Source organism: Mesocricetus auratus, unplaced genomic scaffold (genome assembly GCF_017639785.1).
Source record: "Mesocricetus auratus isolate SY011 unplaced genomic scaffold, BCM_Maur_2.0 Super-Scaffold_100691, whole genome shotgun sequence".
NCBI classification, from domain to species: Eukaryota; Metazoa; Chordata; class Mammalia; order Rodentia; family Cricetidae; genus Mesocricetus; species Mesocricetus auratus.
In genome coordinates this window covers 655299-670235 of record NW_024429267.1, presented here as the reverse complement: position 1 = coordinate 670235, position 14937 = coordinate 655299, and the positions used below count along the sequence as shown (strand labels likewise).

The window sequence follows — 14937 nt, the reverse complement described above, 5'->3', positions numbered from 1 at the left end:
TGGTTACTTTGTTAGAATGTGAACACAATGTCTACTTTGTTAGAACATGCATGCCAGTTCAGTTGCTTGGACCTTACTATCTAGTAAAGGGAATTGTTATATATTCCCTTTGACCAAGAAGCACTGAAAACATTCCTCACATGCTCTTTACACGTGCTGACCCAGAGATTTCTGGAGTAGAGTGTGTATTAGGCACCAGAGTGGGAAGATCAGTGTCACCGTTCTTTACAACCCACCACAAGGCAGGTGTGCAGCCAGATTCAACACACAGTGACAGTCTCATTAGAAAACACAGCATGCTTCAACACAATTGCCACCTAAATCCGCTTGTTGGGTGCACCCCCCCTCTCTCTCATCTGCCCATTTTGCATGCACTCTCACATGCTTACATACTCATGGATGTGTGAGGCAAAATGGCACAAGACAGCAAAATAACCCCTAATTTTACCAGAGAAATAAGAAATCATTCAAAGGAGGAAACATTTGACTCAGGCCTGGAAGAATAACAGTGAAGGAGGATGTCTAGGCAAAAAGTAAAGGTGTTCACAGTGCAGCGGTTGGCATGCACAGGGCAGGGTGGTGGCATGCAAGGTGCAGAGGGTGGTGTGCACAGTGTGGAGTGGTGGCATGCACAGTGTGGAGTGGTGGCGTGCACAGTGTGGAGTGGTGGCGTGCACAGTGCAGAGGGTGGGGTGCACAGTGCAGAGGGGTGGCATGCACAGTGCAGAGGGGACTAAGGGAATGTGGCGGTTAATAGCAGCAGTTGAGTTTAGCTAATCATTGCGTATTTGTGGGAAAGAAGAGCTGCAGGCGAAAATGTCTAAGCAGACTTAGAGGGCTTTTGTCCTGTGCTTAATAAGAGGAACCCCTGAAGTCTTATGTAAAACAGTTTGCCTGTTAAAAATGCTGTCCAACAAGATAGGGCCTGTCAACATTCCATCATGTGTGTGGGAGGAGCTTTTTAGCCCCCGCCCCTTCCTGAGAAGCTATTGGCAGTAAATGCTTGCTCAGGGAGAGTCATTTTCTTCAATGGTTTTTGTAGCCACAGGGTGTTGTTTGTCTGCACTCAAGAAAAAACAAAACCCTCCTCAGCCATGCTCTTGCTAAGGATGCCAATTAAACCTCATGGAACACACACATAATGACTGACCCTCAGCCAAAGATGCAAGTAGGAGAGGGACTTGTGGAAAAGAGGAAGTTCAGCAGGAGTGGAAGGGGTAAGAGACAATGATGGAGGTGAAAACAGCAGAAATACATTATATATATATATATGAATGAATTTATCAAAGAATAATGTAAAACAAAAATGCTGCCCATCTGGGCATCAGCAGGAAGAATGAAATGGGAGGTCAGGGTAGGGACAAGACATAAAGCAGAGCATTATCCCAGGGCATGAGGATGCTGGCGTTTGGTCCAGCGGACTAGCAAAAGACAAGATGATGTTACCCACTGCCATCCTCAATTCTTAGTTATCCACCTCCTGGGAAGAATGGGTTGTGGTTTAGCAAGAGTAGAGTAAAGATTCAGAAGATGAAGGTGGGATAGGTTTGGACCCAGGCCTGTCTAGTGCTGACATTAGCGAAGTTCATCCAGAAAGGGCCTGAGGGTAGGAACTTGCAGCTTCGGGGAGTAGGTAGTCTGCTGAAACTGCTCAGCTCTTGCAGTGTGAGAGCAGATGTGACAACATGCAAATGAAGGAAGACTGCTTTGTTCAGTGAAAGCTTACTTACAAATCAGGGAGCAATCTGGCCCTTTACGTGTGACCTGAAGTTTGTCAAACCCTGGTCTAGAACACTGAATGATTTGTTGCTGGACTAATTAAATTACACCAGGGGCTGGGAATATGGCTCAGAGAGTAAAAGTGCTGACCGCCAACCTTGTCAACTTTTGTTTGATCCCTGGGACCAACTCCTGCAAATTGTCCTCTGATCTCCATGTCCTTGTCATGACACATATACATACATCTCAATACCTGCATAATACACACACCCATGCATAATGTTTTAAAGTTATACTCTGTCCTGGTGATGTAGAATAGCAGAGCAGCTGAGAGGCAAAGCTAGCAACCTGTCTTCCTATCTCAAAAGGAAAGACTATAAAATCCCCAGTCGTGACAGCTTGAGGTTCACTGAGAGAACTAGAACCGGACTCTTCCAGGCAATGCTCACTAGGAGGCACCATTAGTTCACTGAGCATCGCTCCTTTCGGGCAAAGTGAATTTTCTTTTTGAAACATTTTTAATTGACATGACACCTGTTCATATTTGTGGTACATAGTTACAGTGTGTGTGTGTGTGTGTGTGTGTGTGTGTGTGTGTGTGTATGTGTAGGGGGGATAAGTGGGTGTGTAAAAATGATCAAACTAGACTAATTATATTAGTAGTCCCTCTCAGACATTGGTGTAGACCATATCTTTGGTATTTGAGCAAAGCATTTGGCCAAGTTTATTGCTGTGATTTTGAGCTAAGCTGGGTGCCTGCAGGTTCTCCATTCATATATACCCACAGAACTCAGGAACTGATTGATGCCAGCCTCTGAGAAATCTCCACAGATATGCCATGGGCTTTTCCTCCAGTCCATTCTATTGCACATTTTTGTTAATGTCTGGATGAGAGACTATTGATGTTACTCTGATAAAATGTATGGGTGATAGAAGCTAGAGAGAAGTTAGAGGTGATGATATATAGGTTGATCCAGTGAGGACCCAGGAGTAGCTCACCAGCCTAAGACTGGCTTTGTAAACAATGTCCTATAGGCAAATCCATCCACATCTGTCTTCATATGACTCTAAAGAATAGTTTTTAAAAGTTTTAAAATATTGCCTAAAATAAAGCAAAAAAAGATTTGAGATCAAAATCATATCTAGCTTACAAAGCCTAAAGTATTTGGCATCTTGCCTCTTTAAGTTTTTAATTGTTAAGGTTTTGTTTGTTTAGAGTTGTATGTGTGTATGCATGTGTGTTTGTTGTTTTATTTTAAAGTTGATTTATTTGTTGATTTTGTGTGTATGTGTGTTTTTCCTGCATGCATGTCTTTATACTACATGCATGCCTGGGCTGTTTTAGGCCAGAAGAAGATGTTGGATCCCCTAGGAGTTACAGACAGGTAGAAGCTGTCATGTAGGTACTGGGAATTAAACCCAGGACCTCTGGAAGAACAGCCTATGTTTTAACCACTGAACTCACTGAACTCTGTCCATCCTTGTTGTTTTATTTTTTATTTGTTTTTTGTTTTGTTATGTTGTTGTTTTGAGACAAGGTCTTCTTAGATATCCCTGGATAGCCTGGAAATCCCTATGCAGACATGCTGGCCTCCAGTTCTTAGAGCTCTGCCTCCCAGGTGCTGGGTTAGATATGCACTGCCACCTGGCCCAGTTCTGTGTCTGGTACAGAGAAAAACTGATTACTCTTTGTCTAGCAAAATGAAAGAATTTAAGAAGGTACAACATTAGATGAGTTGAAACGATATTTGACTTCCCATCAGCAGCAGCAGACTGAGACATCCCTAGGTCAAGTGTAAGAATATTTACATGCAGCAGCTGCAGACTGAAGGGTCACCAACACCAGTGTGGGGAACAGTGATTAGACTGAGCCATGTGCATGGAAAAACCTGCACAAACTTGAGTGAATTATGAAACAGTAGTTAACATGGCTTCAAGCTATATTCATTTGTAGAAACAAAGAAATCAAGAAATGGAGATAATCTCTCTCCTTTTTTCTCCTTCAATAGTCAGATTCCTACTGAACTATTGTTTTTAGGGTGTTCATATATGTGGTGTGTGTGTGTGTGTGTGTGTGTGTGTGTGTGTATGTAGATCACTCTGCTATATTTCCAGAGTCAGGTTTTTCGGGTGAACCCAGAACTCACTGATTTGATTAGTAGCCAGCTTCCCCTGGGATGCCCTGTCCTCTGGAGTGCAGAATGCTGGAATTATATGGGGGCTGCCATGCCCACCTGACATTCACATAGATGCTGGAGGTCTGAACTCTGTCTTTGTATTTGCACCCCAAGCACTGCCCACTGAGCATTTGCCCAGCCTCAGAGCTGCAGTTTATGTTTTAGGCAGGGAGCAGCCATCTACAGCGTTTCCAGAGCACCTGGGTTGAACAGAGACTGTAGAAGGAAGACTTTGCAGTGGGTATAACAACTCTCACGCCTGACCGAAAGAAAAGAGGGGATACATTCTGAGAGGGTAGAACAAAGACCATTGCCCAGAAAATGGGGGGAGCAGTTTGGTTCCCAGCACACACATCCAGAGTCCATAACTGTCTGTAACCCAAGCTTTAGGGACTCTAAGGACATCCACACAAAGATGGTGGACGCTCATACATACAATATACATACACAAATCATAAAAGTAAGACACCTGTGTAAAAAAAATAGAATCCTTTTTCTCTATTTCTAAGACAACACTTTGGGAAGGCATGTGCAGTCATAATTCTAAAGAAAAATTATATTAGACTATTCACCTCAAGCACATAGTTTGTTCAATGTAATCTTTGATCTCAAAAAAATGAAAGACATTACAAGGTCTGACATTACAAACGCCAATGAAAACTGGATTCTCCTTCTACGGTGTGTGGAAAAGGCTTTTTCTAGGTCCCTGAAGTTACATGTGGTCATGTAAGTTGCTTGGCTACTGAAATGCATCATTAATGTGTGTCATTTCCAGAGAGACATTTGGAAGCCAGTGTGTTCATGTTCTTTATGCTTTTTCCTATTCACTAGTCATCATGGAAGTATGCACTGAGCATAAGATGCCCTCAAATGACAGCTGTCATGAATACCTAACCCCTACACCAAAAACATTTGCAATGTTCTTTTGCATGCTCTAGAAATAAACTTCCTTAACACTCTTTTTATGTCTGCACATGCTTATGTGCATGAGTGTGTGAGTGCATGTGCACATGTAGCTGTGTATGTATGTGGAGGCCTGTGACTGACAGTGGTGTAGTCCTCTGTCTCTCTCCACCTTGTTTTTTGAGGCAGGGTCTCACACTGAACCAGAACTCACTGATTCCAACAGACCCTCTGGCCAGTAAGACCCAGAGCTCCTCCAGTTCCTACTTCCTCTTATTGAAAGAGTAGTAGAAGACCGGTTACTTGGCTCCTACTTTTAACTTCAAGACTCTAAAACAAACAAACAACAAAATAAAACCCCCACTTTTCTCTGTCTAATGATCCTAGATGAACAGCACAGTGCCTGTAATCATGAGTGCATTAGTGTTTGTGTACTCAAGGGAAACAATGGCTCTAGCCGTGTGTTCTAAAGTGTGTTGTTAAAAATACACTGGAGTAAAGTAAATCCCAATTAAGGAACTGAGGACTTCTCAGACAGTCTGTGGTTGTTTCTGAGCTTGGTGACACGAAGCAAGGAAGGTCACTGGGCACTGTTGATTAACTTGGCATTGTCTTTATATTGGGTCTTCCAGGGCAAACTAAAGTCAGGAAAAACATCTAATCCTCTTGGTTCAGATGGACCCCCTTCTTAGCTACATGAAGGATGGATGTGGCTTTCATCCCAGAGTCAGAACTAGTCTATTAGAGGTCCCAGAACTACTCCCTGGTTTCTTTTCCTTCTTGCCAACAGATTATTCATGGCCCATCTTCACAATTAGAGATTCCGTTTTTTATTTGTAAAATCAGCTATTTGATAATTATGTGCGCTAAAATATAGTCATCAAGTGCAAATATATATATATATATATATATATATACAGGTATACCAGATACACATATATGCACACATATCCCTCAATGTGTAAGTAGATTTGGTGTAAATCCAGTTTTCCAGGGTTCAGAATTCCTTTTAAAGTCCCACTGCCTTTAATAGATGCTCATTTTCCCTGACAATCAGATGAGATCATCTCTAAAGTATGTGCCCTACGTGATCCACACAGCTTCCAGTAGTGTTAGCATCTGGCTCTTGGAATAACTGATGTTTCTAGTTTGCGTCTTGTAGATGAGGCCACTCAGAGCACCAGCATCTTTCTTCTCCTTCAGGAACTACAGAGAATAGTTCAGAGACTGTGGTTTCAGCAGTGGCCCCAGTGCAGGTTTAACTCACTGAGTGGATTCCAAGGTTAGCAGGCCAGATGTTGTAAGCCACCTCAGCAGATAGTTGTAAACAGCCATTGCGCTCCATGACTGAAATGCTGCACCATCCTTAAAATCATAGGATAACATTTTTATTGTTTTAGTAAGATGGGCAGTATTTTTTTCACTTAGACCATCTGTAGCAGAGGAGAACATTAGCACCCAGAAGCAGGGTTAGTAAACCAACCAATTGGCATAATTACTAAGCCAGCTATTTTGTTGTCAATATAGAGGTCATTCATATCCTTAGCTAGGTTTATTCCAATGCATTTCTTTTTTTTAGGTTAGTATAAATATTTCCCTGGTTTCTTTCTCACTGTGTTTATCATTGGTATATAGAAAGACTATTGGTTTTGTATGTTAAATTTTTGTTTTGTTTTTAGCCTGTCATTTTGCTAAAGGTATTTATCAGTTCTCAGAGATTCCTGGTGGAGTTGATAGGATCTCCTAAGTATGGAATCCTACATCTGCAAATAGAGACGCTCTGACTTCTCCCTTTCCGTTCTGCGCCTCTGTTATTTGCTTTCCTTGTCGTACTGCTCTACTATCTTGACTAAGACTGGAGAATGTGGACATCTATGCCTTGTTCCTGGTTTTAGTGGCTGTTGTTTATAGTCTTTTTTTAAAATTTATTTTTATTTCATGTGCATTGGGGTTTTGCCTGAATTTATGTCTCTGTGAGGGTATGGATTCCCTGGAACTGGAGTTACAGACAATTGTGGGCTGCTATGTGGATGCTGGGACTTGAACCCTGGTCCTCTCTCTGGAAGAACAGCCAATGTTCTTAATTGCTGAGCCATCCATCTCTCCAGCCTGCGTTTATAGTCTTTATCATGTTGAGATGTGGTCCCTCAGGACTTTTATCATGAAGGGATGTTGGATTTTTTTAAAAGAGCCTTTTCTGCATTTATCAAATTGAATGATCATGTGATTTCTGTCCTTCACTCTCTTTATGTAATTTATAGTATTTATTGACTTTTATATATTGAGCCAGTCCTGAATCTCTGAAATAAAGCCAAGGTCATGGTGAATGATCTTTCTGATGTGTCCTGAATTCATTTCACCAGTTTATTTTTTCCATGTTTATTGAAGTAGAATTGACAAAATTACAGGGAAAGTTTGGATAATGAAAAGTATGACACTCTGTCTCCCCCTTTCTTTCTCTTGTTTTCTTCTTGTATTAATCCTCTAGATTTATCTCACAGAGTTAGGTGTAGACTTATGAATATGCAATTCATTTTAGAATTTAGGAGGTGAGAAGAAAGGAAGAGAAAATACCCACCCTTTGTCCAGGGACCGTTTTCTGTTAACACACACCTCATTGCAATGTGCCTAACACCTCAGTACACTTTCTCTAAAAAACATTTCTTTTTCTAGGAAGAAGAAAGACGTGTGGCATCTGTTGTGGCCAAAAAAGAGGAGGAGAAGAAGAGGGAAAGTCATAAGCAGTCTTTGCTGAAGGTATTTCTCTCCGTGTCTGCCTCCATGGCGCACAGGAGCACACACACTGATGCTGGTCAGCCCACAGGAACCTGGCTTTCAAAACAAAGTTTGTGGTTTTGCCAATAAACCCTGCTAAGAACCTTCATGGATCACTAATAGGCCTGACCTTAGGAAATACAAACTGCTGTGTGTACAAGATGTGTAAGATGGGCATTGTAATAGAAAGAGATGCAACAGCAAGATAAAGGGAATTGCAGGTGTGGCATTTGTATATTGCCTAGCATTAGCATGTCACTTGAGATTGACAGCCATCTTTACGGATATGTTTGCTTCAAGTACTTAATGACAGTTTTTAAAACCTATAACAAAAGATTCTCCATTAGCACCTTTGATACAGAAATGGCGAAAATCTTGAATTCAGGAATGAAAATTTGTTTTAAAGTAGTTCTGAGCGATCAAACATAACTGATATAAAACTTCCCTGAGTAGTGATTTCTTTTAAAGTACTTCATATGCACAGTGTTCAATTAAGACAGGTTAGGATGGTTAGTTTCTCGCTGTGTCACACAGAGAGACAGGTTAGAATGGTTAGCTAGCTGTGTCACACAGAGAGACAGGTTAGAATGGTTAGCTAGCTGTGTCACACAGAGGCATGTTAGAATGGCTAGCTTCTAACTGTGTCACACAGAGACAGGTTAGAATGGTTAGCTAGCTGTGTCACACAGAGGCATGTTAGAATGGTTAGCTTCTAACTGTGTCACACAGAGACAGGTTAGAATGGTTAGCTAGCTGTGTCACACAGAGGCATGTTAGAATGGTTAGCTTCTAACTGTGTCACACAGAGGCATGTTAGAATGGTTAGCTTCTAGCTGTGTCACACAGAGGCATGTTAGAATGGTTAGCTAGCTGTGTCACACAGAGGCATGTTAGAATGGTTAGCTTCTAGCTGTGTCACACAGGACAGGTTAGAATGGTTAGCTTCTAGCTGTGTCACACAGAGGCATGTTAGAATGGTTAGCTAGCTGTGTCACACAGGACAGGTTAGAATGGTTAGCTTCTAGCTGTGTCACACAGGACAGGTTAGAATGGTTAGCTTCTAGCTGTGTCACACAGAGGCATGTTAGAATGGTTAGCTTCTAACTGTGTCACACAGAGGCATGTTAGAATGGTTAGCTTCTAGCTGTGTCACACAAGACAGGTTAGAATGGTTAGCTTCTAGCTGTGTCACACAGAGGCATGTTAGAATGGTTAGCTAGCTGTGTCACACAGGACAGGTTAGAATGGTTAGCTTCTAGCTGTGTCACACAAGACAGGTTAGAATGGTTAGCTTCTAGCTGTGTCACACAGGACAGGTTAGAATAGTTAGCTTCTAGCTGTGTCACACAGGGTTCTAAACTAAGCCTGTCACCCTGAGCCGTGCTTCTTTTCTTATGTAGTTGCTTTTCTCTTTAAAGTGACATGCAAAATTCAAAGTGACCACAGGGACAGTTATATGTATGAAGTACCCATAGTTCCCCAAAGTGGTGACTGTGTTGTGTGGCTTGGTAGGCGTTTGGGCTGCACAAGTTACATGCCTTTGTCAGAACTGTTCTGCAATATAAAAACAATTCCTAAATTAGCATCAAAGCCAATCTCCAGCACCTTGTATATCAAGACTACAGATCTGAAAGTAACTAGAGTTCATGTGTTAACTGTAGGTGGTTCTCTTCCCTGCTGTTGCCTCTGGCCTCCAGATTCGTCCCCAGCTCTTTTTGGTTATCCCTTATCTCATTCAAAAGTGTGCCTAAGCCCTCTCCTGACATAGCGTCCTCTCTACTCATTACCTAAAAACAGGATTTTAATTTTCTCATGTTGGATTACCCCCCAAGAGTCTATCAAAATCCCATTTTAATGGTTTGTTTATAAAAATATAACTGCAGTGGTATTTTTAAAACTTATAGGGACAAGATTTGCCATTATTCAATCACACTGAGGCAAACCTTTCCAAAGTGGCACATGCTGGGGAAGTAGCCTTCTCTGTCACACCGTTGCTGCTGTCCAGGACCTCTGTGATGAGTGAGACAGTGAATGATCCAAGACAAGTATCAACATTCATAGAGTAAAGTCGAGGCCTGTGGAACCCTCTTGTGTAATAGGCTAGAGCATGGCAAGGAAGAATGAACATGGAAATTCTGATTTAGCTAGAAGTCTGCCAGCTTGTCAGTGTAAGGAGAGTCTGGGACATTCACAGAATCAACTTGACTTTCAAATTTTATCTCAGTATTGCCACCCCCACCCCTGCTTCAGCTTCTTTCTTACCACCAGCATTTGGGGAAATGTGCTATGAATTTTAGTGGATGTTTAAAAGACTATTTGGAAAGCTTACGTGACAACTTTAGAAAATAGCATTTTTGTTTGAAGTCTTAGAGCTCTGTCTGATTGCTTATGAAAATTGTTTATTGTTTTTAATAAGAGAAGTGTTGGGAGAGAGAGAGAGAGAGAGAGAGAGAGAGAGAAAGAGAGAGAGAGAGAGAGAAAGAGAGGTGTTGGCACTAATAGGCTCAGACCTGGTCTTTGCTGAGAGCTGAAGCCAGGTCAGAACAGAGCTTCAGTACTCCAGAGGCTGCTTCCCCTGCAGCTGCATATACTGACCGTGGAGACGATGGAGGTGGGAAGGAGATGGAAGCGGGGTGGCGAGGATCCGAGGCGTGCAAAGCCTGCATCTTCAGCTGTGTTCTCTCATCTTCCTGCTTCACCTTTGAGACAAAGGGAAGTGATGACTGTGCCATGCACTGGTGAGGTCCTGTCTGATCAGGGAGAATGAACTCAAATGGTAGAAGCTGAACTTCACTCCACAGTATTTGCCACTTCCACATATACTTGGCAACCTGCTGCCACCTAAGCAGTGGCAGGCATGACTACAGCTGGCCTGTCAGTGCATCCGTGACCTCTGGGAACAGAGCTCTCTTGCATACCCTTAGGGTCTAGCAGAGGCATAGTCCAGCCTCTTCCTGCCTTTCTTTCTCCATAGGCATCTTGAGCCCTCCTGTGGCTCCCTGCCCAACCAGGGATGACCACCTGACCTCAGGATACACTCCTGACTTAATAATGTACCTTTTTCTTTATCCAGACCCCAAAAAAATCACCTACTCCCTTGCTCAATCTCATCTCAAGCCACTTTTAATAACCTAAAGAAAGGATGCACCGTTCTGGTATGGGTGTGAGAAAGCATTTGCATTTTCAGAGACCATCTTGTTACTCATTTGTTAACGTAGCCAGTGGTGGAAAGATATTTTATGCCTTTTTCTAAACACTGCTTTATCTTTCTCATTATGATTTTTTTCTGCCAGCTAGGAAGCCTAGTACATGGAGCCAGTAGTCTTGCCGCTAGATAGAAATAACAGCATTGTTTAGATTAGAGAGTTAGGTTGGCATAGCCATCAGCAAAGAAGTGAAATAGAATTCCATAAGTTTTTTTTTTAACTCTAGATTAGGGTAATAGTGTTTTATAGTAGAATAGCAGGGTTTCAATTACTGTGTGCAAGAGCGTTATGCACAAAATGTCAATCATCTCAGAAATACATACACAGTATTTACAGTGCTCTAAACGATCCAGACATTTGAAATAACAAACCAGAACAAAGAACTTGGGCCAAAACCATTCCAAATGTAGAAGAGAACTTTGAGAAGGTCAGTTCCATTAAGCAAGCTGTTACTTGTGGTTCCTAGCCAGTGCCACACACACTTGCTAAACTCTTAGGTAAACAAATATAGGCAGAGGTGCACCTAGAAATGCTTGTTTTCATTTGTACAGGCGCCCTCCAAGGGAGTGGGAGAGAAGCTCCCTGCCCCCTTCCCTAGCCCCGGAGCACACTTCCTGGAGAGGGCTTAGTAGCTAACTTGGTGGATGTCTTTCATTGGCCATTTTTGAATGAAAGAGAAAAAGAATCTATTTTTAGAATTCTGATCTGAGATGTAATTTTTAAATGTTAGCTTTTGAGGTCAGTAAAATGACTCAGCAAGGAAAGGTTTTTGCCACCAATTCTGATGACAATAGTTCAGTCCCAAGAACTCACATAATAGAAGGAGAGAACTGACTCTTGCAAGTTGTCCTCTGACCTCCACACCCCTGCATCATGGCACATTGAGGCACACACGCATGCCCATGAACATGCACACACTCACTAAAATGCAATGAAGATAAGGGCTGGAGAGATGGCTCATCAGTAGAGCACTGGCTGCTCTGGTAAAGGACACTGGTTCAAGTCCCAGCACCCACTGCTCTGGTAAAGGACACTGGTTCAAGTCCCAGCACCCACTGCTCTGGTAAAGGACACTGGTTCAAGTCCCAGCACCCACTGCTCTGGTAAAGGACACTGGTTCAAGTCCCAGCACCCACTGCTCTGGTAAAGGACACTGGTTCAAGTCCCAGCACCCACTGCTCTGGTAAAGGACACTGGTTCAAGTCCCAGCACCCACTGCTCTGGTAAAGGACACTGGTTCAAGTCCCAGCACCCACTGCTCTGGTAAAGGACACTGGTTCAAGTCCCAGCACCCACTGCTCTGGTAAAGGACACTGGTTCAAGTCCCAGCACCCACTGCTCTGGTAAAGGACACTGGTTCAAGTCCCAGCACCCACTGCTCTGGTAAAGGACACTGGTTCAAGTCCCAGCACCCACTGCTCTGGTAAAGGACACTGGTTCAAGTCCCAGCACCCACTGCTCTTGTAAAGGACACTGGTTCAATTCCCAGCACCCACTGCTCTTGTAAAGGACACTGGTTCAAGTCCCAGCACCCACTGCTCTTGTAAAGGACACTGGTTCAATTCCCAGCACCCACTGCTCTTGTAAAGGACACTGGTTCAAGTCCCAGCACCCACATGGCAGCTCACAGCTGGCTGTAACTCCACGTTGAGGGGATCTGACACTCTCTTCTGACATCTATAAACACTGAAACTGTGTGGTGCACAGACATACACCATACACATAAAACATAACTGTTTAAATAAAATAAAAATAAATGAAGTATTACCTTTTGAAAATGGTGATAATACAAGAACAGGACTCCTTTACCAGTCACTGTAAGCTGGATCTACATAGAACAGAGAATGGTACTGGGTCTGGCTTCTTCAGGCTTACATTTCCTTGATTCAGAAAGGCCTTTATGAGACAGTTGAGTGTCAAGACTCCAAGTCAGTGGTTCTCAATGCATGGGCAGAACTGGAGTTTGTTAAGGGGCAGACTCCTGAGCCCTCCAAGTAAATGGTCAGAGATGGGCCAGGTTCAGAAACCCTGTAGGTTAGTAGAGCCACCTTGAACTTCAGAACCACTGCCTAAGACCATTGCTCTAATTAACTCAGCTTTCCTGTTCTTCTGGGATGATAGTAGTTATCCAGAAAAAAAATTTACCCAACAGAATTTCTTCTAGTAGTCTAGACAAATTTTTCCAGTGTTGAATTTCATGATCTGTACCACGGGGACCGGAGAGATGGCTCAGTACTAAGAGCGCCTGAGTTTGGTCCCCAGCACCCATGTTTGGTGGTTCACAGTCCCTTGCAACTCAATTCTGGGGGATCTGATGCTCTCTTGTGGCCTCCATGGGCACCTGTGCATATATGCACATAAATAAAAAAGCATTTTTAAAACCAAGTTATACCATGAAACATAAAATACCAATCAGTCCCTACCCTTCTTTTTCTCTTGCCTTGTGTGAGGACAGAGGCATATAACTTTGCCAAGTCAGAGTTCCAGCTAGTGGAATAAGTATATGACTGACAGTCCAGAACAAGAAGCATTTGTCTTACAGATGGTTTCCCGTGTAGGCTGACAGCATTATTAAGAGATTTGAGCACAGGGCGAGCACAAGCTTGGGGACTTGCTTTAGAAGGTGTGCTGGTTGTTTACCTTTAAGGAATTCTCTCAGAATGTACCAGAAGGAAAGGACTGGAAGCTAGTGTTTCTCTCTCCACAAGTGTGTCGTATAACTGTTGTTCTGTCACCTTCCTGCAGGAGAAGAAAAGATTAACGATTAACAATGTGGCTCGAAAGTGGGACTTGCAGCAACGAGTAGCCAGTCTCGCCACCTCTCAGGACAGAAAGGACTCTGAGTCTCCTCAGGAACCCTGTCAGATCGATGGCAGCACCATGTCTGCATTCCCAGAGGAAACAGGGTATGCAATGGCATTGTTAGAGTTGAATTTCCAACAGAGATGGGAAACCATTTAACATAATTCTTTTTGAGGAATAATTTTCTTAAGGAAGTTGAAGCTGAAATTAAGAAGTTAAAAGAAAAATTGAAAATAGAAATCTGACTGTAACATTCCCCAATGGAAAAGCCCCTCGGTAGTTTGCTATTTTTTGAAGGGGAAAGGTTTAGATGACTAAATGCAGCCTATGAGGCCCTCTGTTCATCCACATGGCCTTCTATATACCCTGGCTCAAGAGAGCTTCCGAGAGCTCCCATCCTTACATGTACCTCCTTTCCCAGCCTTTTCTGTCTTAGGTGTTTAGTGAGTCTGTTGCTAGCTGTATGTCCTACCCTGTGCCCTGTGTGGCAACTTCTACCTACACCTTTAAATGCTTCTGACAGTCCTGATGCCAAAATCCCAACTGTTTAGAAAGCTGATGCCAGAGGATTACAAGTTCAAGGCCAATCTGAGCTACAGAGTAAGTTTAAGGCTAGCCTGGTCCATTTAGTGAGCCTTTGTTTCAAAATTAAAGAAAAAGTAAGCGACAAAAGGTTAAATGTGGCTCAGTGGGAAAGTACTTGCCTAGCATCCACAAGGCCAAGTCCAGTCCTCAGCACTGAAAATGCCCTGGACAAATGCTACCTTAGGAGAGTCAGCTCTAGACACAGAAAAAGACAGGCACAACTTTGGGGCCTGTGGTCTGTACTGTGTGCCTGGTTGCCTGCAGCCTACCCCAGGGATGTGGCTGTCACCTTCAGGATGAGCAGCAAGCTGGTGAGTAAGAATCCACAGGGGAGTGAAGATGCCGGCTGGCTCACTGAAACTCGTCACAGTTTGCTGTTCTTCATTGAGTATTCCTCTGGCAGTGGTCATTTTTAGGTGTTAGAATTCAGAGTCTATCGATCTGACTGCTTTTCCTAGGGTGCATGTTGGTTTGTATTAGAGTGGCGTCCATAATCTGACTCCTATTCTGTTTCCTCCCTCTTTAGGACTCCAGTTAGAGTCTATGATCTCTGCTGTTATATTGCAAGATCGATAATGTTTACATCTGTTCTGCAAGCAAAAAGCTTGGTCAGCCGATAGCATTTAAACCTTGACAACTGTTCAGCAGAGCTGAAGTTTCTATGGGATATATATTTATTGACTTCAGACTTAAGCTATGTTCTATGATGCTCTTCAGCTCTCCATGTCACTCAGAGAGAAGAGCCACAGCATCAAATTCAGATACCCTCT

At 42.9% G+C, this 14937-nt stretch overlaps 1 protein-coding gene across 8 annotated transcripts in view; it reads left to right on the top strand.

Annotated features, from left to right (window-relative positions):
• Lrrc49 (leucine rich repeat containing 49) overlaps positions 1-14937 on the top strand; it is a 103345-nt gene that overhangs the window by 65188 nt on the left and 23220 nt on the right. For all 8 annotated transcript variants that reach the window (XM_040739675.1, XM_040739673.1, XM_040739678.1 and 5 more), the window contains 2 exons: positions 7473-7556; positions 13526-13686. In XM_040739675.1, the coding sequence (XP_040595609.1) occupies positions 7473-7556; positions 13526-13686 (245 nt within the window). The remainder of the gene's footprint in view (positions 1-7472; positions 7557-13525; positions 13687-14937) is intronic.